General features: G+C 42.4%; 1 protein-coding gene across 2 annotated transcripts in view; it reads left to right on the forward strand.

Moving 5' to 3' along the window:
- The first annotated feature begins 704 nt into the window (after positions 1-704).
- LOC118424448 (all-trans-retinol 13,14-reductase-like) overlaps positions 705-4,959 on the forward strand; it is a 20,287-nt gene continuing 16,032 nt past the window's right edge. Inside the window, exon 1 of one of the 2 annotated variants that reach the window (XM_035833017.1) lies at positions 705-1,190. In XM_035833017.1, coding sequence (XP_035688910.1) covers positions 980-1,190 — 211 coding nt within the window. In that variant the 5' untranslated portion in view covers positions 705-979. Of the gene's footprint in view, positions 1,191-4,350; positions 4,589-4,959 lie in introns of those variants that run through there. The other variant, XM_035833018.1, reaches the window with a different exon arrangement.

Genomic DNA, 4,959 nt, shown 5'->3' on the forward strand with positions numbered 1-4,959 from the left:
ACCGATAACGTTAGAGATCCCGATCGGAATCGGAGTAAATTTTCAGCTATTCCCGACGAATAAAAAGAAAGTCAGTCAGACCTTTACCGCTCCGATACGAATAATAATTTCACGTCCCTTTAAAGTGACATGAAATTATTATTCGTATCGGAGCGGTAAATTTACATCAATGAATATACGAGCGATCCCTATTGTTGTTTATACCCGGGGTATTCGATGGCTGGTGCCTACCAGGACGTCAGTTAGCAGATCTAGATATCGATTAAATTACTGGTTAATATGTAAATCAATCTTTTGCCAAACACCTGCTTTTTGCCTGCCACTGCGCATGCGTCACTGTGATATCATCGCAATCGCTCGTATTGACTCAAAACCAGAAGATTTATAAATAGGAGACCCCCTATAAATGTTTAACACATTCCTACTCCTAGTGTCCTTGTGCACACGATTGCTATTGACAGAGACTCCGATCTCGATCTCTGAACCGTAGAAACCTGACGATTATTATTCTAATCCAGCTCTCAATCTATTCTTCAGCTGACATCTGCTTAAACAGGGTCATACGACTTTAGTCCTCATTCACACTCCCCCGTCCGATCATTTTTGGACGGTCCCCTATTATGACCCAAACCGTACGACAGCAAATAAAATAGTGACGTTACAAATAATAATGACGCAGCAGAAAAAAAAAATGGAATGAACGCTGACAAGCGCCATTTCCTTTTCAGTGTTTAAATTATTGATATCTGAATATGTTCTAGAATATTTATGTCGTGCGACAATGGATTGTGCGGTACGGCAAAAACGATTTAGAACAAAACAGTGCCTGGGCGACCACAATGCAAATACTCAAGAATATCACGTGTTAGGACACACATATTGCGTCATAGACAGACTTGGTAAAGTAAAATGGGTCGTGTCAGTCCTGTCAACCTCTAGGGCGATCGTGTCTTCATTGTAAGATTGCGGGCAATATACCATGGCGTTTCTATCTCATGTGTTGTCGGTGGTTGCGGTTAACACAAGCGCTAATGTAGTGTTCGGATTGGTGTGCGTGACAGTAACAGCTGTGGTGGCTGGCCTCGTAAGGTGGCACCGATCGCCGGTCAACCCCTTCTCGGCGGACCAGGCGAGGTCGCCCGAGCCTTTGGTGACGGACCACGCTAGGAGAGACAAAGTCCTGAAACAACGTGAGTAGGCCTGCTGAAATTTATTGTACGGTTGTTGTGCATCTACGTGTGGTGTGCTGACGTCCTGTATTTTTGTGGCATTGTGATAATTTGTAATTTTTGTGCGATATTGTCCGGAGGTGCGCTCATTTAATGACTTTAGTTTAAATTCGTTATTTATACGGATTAGCTATACGGATATATGCATACGAGCGGAAGGGGGCTTTCGTAACTCGAACAGCTTTGTAATACATATACACAATACTGCGTGGGTATTGGTTTGCGATCCTCGTAATACCAAGGACTTTATTCTATTAAATGGTACACAAAGCTTGGTCTGTTCAGCACCCAGCTTTTGGGGAAAGAGTATAATGGTAGTTGAACGCACACGTACTACCAGTGGACTTGGTCTACTCTCCTCGCAGAGGTTAGGCTCCGGCTGTTTTTGACGTTTTTTTTAGGCGTCTTCGTCGGGCTTTCTATTTTGTACCGTGTTCTTTATGTTCTCACAGCTACAATGTCTTGAAGTGATTAGGTTTATAATAGTTCCGTGTGGCGGCATAGGTTAGACCGAGAGACACCAAGAAAACGGTACAAAATAGAAAGCCCGATAAATACGCCTGAAAAGCGTCACTGAAACAGCCGGAGCCTAACCTCTGCTTGGAGAGTAGACTAGGCCCCTGCTGTAGTGATTTGCTCAAAGCTGTGTGGTAACATACACTCTCATAAGCCATTATACCGCCAGCTAAAGAAACGTTGTTATAGAGGCCCTTCTCAAGATTGTCTTCAACACCTAAATATCTGAATTGTATTACATTTAAGATATCTAACATTCGGTGTTCAAGACAATCTTGGGAAGACCTCTTTACTAACGCTTTTTAGGTGGCGGTATAATGACACCTGGTGGAATTATGGGTTACAAGGGCTATAGAAACGGATATGTTTTTTTTAATCTAGGCATCATAGTGAGTTACCTGGGCAAATCTTCTTTCTAAACAAAAAAGACAGGTGAATCTCTAATGTCTCTATACAATCAGGTGGGGCTAAAGGTGGGTATTGTTTACCTAGTAACAAAGCAATGATGTAAGGATGGACCGATATCACGATTGTTCTTTGTGTCCACTATAGCGGACTTTATTACTCAATTGTTATGACGTTTCATGTCTATGTATTAGGGTTGGGTTTTTCTTATTGGACAGGTGCGGAAAAACCGGACCTGAAAAAAATCGGATGTTGGACCTTTTGGAAAATGAACAGGTTATATGATCAGGCATTCACACGTTTTGGGGGCTTACCGGTCAAGGAAAATAACAAGAGTGAAGTAGAGTAGAGTCTATAGTCATTTCTACGAAGTTTTACCGTCAATCGTACAGAGGCAGTTAGCCTAGTAGGATTTTAAAACGCCAGTGGGAGTCGAATACTCCACAAAACAGATTTCTTGTAGTGAAATAGACCGTTGTTGTGAGTATCGTCCATTCACAAGTTTTCAGGTCCAGGTTCAGGTCCGGACCTGGACCTGAACCGAACCTGGACCCGAATTTTCTGTACCGGTACCCACCCGACTATGTATGCTACCACAAGGAGGAACTGCGTTGATTTTGCTAGCGAAATACTAAACCTGAAATCCGTACAAGCCAGGAATGCGATGTATCGAATGGCATATTCCCACGGCGTTTGTAACTGTGTTTTGCTATAGATTAATATAAGCCAAGTATCGTGAGTAAAAAAGGCCCCAAATTAAATCCCCTGGGAATATAGAAATCCCTATGGCACTAGCTAATGATCTCAGAGTATATCGTTTCATTGTCGTTGTTCTACATCAATATTTCTGCAACACTGGTACTTTTTATGGTAAAGTTGTTTTCTTTTCCTTAATTCTTGCCCGTGAGTTAATTGCAGGTAACACAAGAGATTCAAACAGTGTAAAAACAATATCACAAGTGTCTACTCTAGTCTAAAGTTAGTAAAAGCTAACTCTAGATACAGGGTTATTGGGTTCGACTCCTTTGTAACGGTTATGTTTTGACGGTTCAGTTCCGACCGATAGTATACGTAGATCTACATAAGGAGATGAACCGTTAAGAAAATAAGAAATACAATACTAAGATAATTCCAGTGTTGCAAAAACAGACACTAAACACCGAGAACAAGCCAAATCCTAACATCTGCTTGGAGTTTGAAAATCCCACAGTCTATTGAATGAATCTGTTGGTTACGTTACCAACGGAGATGGTATTATTATTTGCTAAGGTGTGTGCTCCCGTATTGGATCGGTAGACCGATTGAAAAGCGTATAGTGTGTCTAGTGTAGTGCCGTATTTGTCTGTGCGGCCTTTTAAACACGGGACCGTACGTTAATGATAGCGGATGGGGTTGTTAAGGCGACTGATCCAGTCTCAAAGTACTAGTAGACATGTCAGCTGGATGAAAAAAAAAGAGGAATTTGGCCCAATAAGTTGCCATGGGATTTCGGTCAGTCTTTTGCAGTCTATCCAGCTGGCCGGTCAGTTCACTCCTAGGTCAATGAACTCCTGCTTGGCTTTTATCCCTAACTTGGCCAAAGTCGACCCCTATTTACTATTCAGCCAGGCCGGAGCCTGGGTATAGAGACTAAACTGATCTAGGCTGACCCTAGCAAAATCTGCCGACCCTAGCCTTTTTCGGGGGATTGTTTGCCCTCGTATTAAAATTTTCCCGTTATGCGTTTCTGACCTCTATGGTGTCACATCGGGGCAACGATCTTTGTACCTTGTACGCTCATCTGACGCAGAATAGCCTAAACATAGCCTGACTAAAATAGCGCTCCTAGCGGCCGGCCCTATTATACAGTTGCCGTGGAGGGGGTCATTAACCCCAGTCAGCGAGGGATTGTTTTCTACGTAGTACCCAAGGTCACTTGGTTCAAAATCAGTGTAAGAATTCATTGAATCATAAAACGAGTGAATTATCAATTTGAAATCATAAGAGAAGGGGAGCCAGACACGTCATAACACCGTTATGACAATGTCGAAATTACATAGTTGATTTATAAGGGGGTCCATATTAAAAGGAAAGCGTACCATCTGAAAGACTTAGGGAAACGTCGATCAAAACACCAAACATCTGCTTGGAGATTTTCGCTCGCACGCACGCTCGCACGATATTCGGGCATTTCCGTTCCTTGTCGAATTTCGGTTCAATTAACAATCGGATATTTCCGCGTATGGTCGGATTTCTGATCGGTGCACATTCGGTCATTTCCGTGCCGTGTCGGTATGCATTCGGACATCTCCGTGCCGAGTCGAATTTCGGAACACATATTCGGCTATTTCCGGAGCGTTTCCTAACCATATAAGGCGTTATTCGGGTATCATCGGCTAGAAGACTCATCTGCATCATCCACCAGGGAATTTTTGGCGGCAGGAAGACGAACTCGTGAGGTGAGAAAGTTTTCTGTCTTAAAATGTCGTCAAATATGTAAAGTTTATTGTGAATCCTTCGGACAGGATAAAACAGACATTCTAAGACACAATTTGGTGTATAGTTTGTTTGGTTTTGTGGCATTTTTTTTGCTCAGTATTCGCAAAAATTTAGAGAGTGTGTGAGAATTTTAGTTGACACAGGAGAACGAGGTGGTATGGAAAATTCCGTACTTTGTCGTCTTTAATAGAGGCGAAAATGTGTACATGTATTTTATATGTGTTTAATATCGCGAGGGCCGTACAGATGGTTTGCTGAGGGTTGAATCTGAGTGGGAATAACTTTAAAGATACAAAATGAAGGGGTTTTTGAGGGGGTTAGGCTATTCTCC

Source organism: Branchiostoma floridae, chromosome 10 (assembly GCF_000003815.2).
Source record: "Branchiostoma floridae strain S238N-H82 chromosome 10, Bfl_VNyyK, whole genome shotgun sequence".
Lineage (NCBI taxonomy): Eukaryota > Metazoa > Chordata > Leptocardii > Amphioxiformes > Branchiostomatidae > Branchiostoma > Branchiostoma floridae.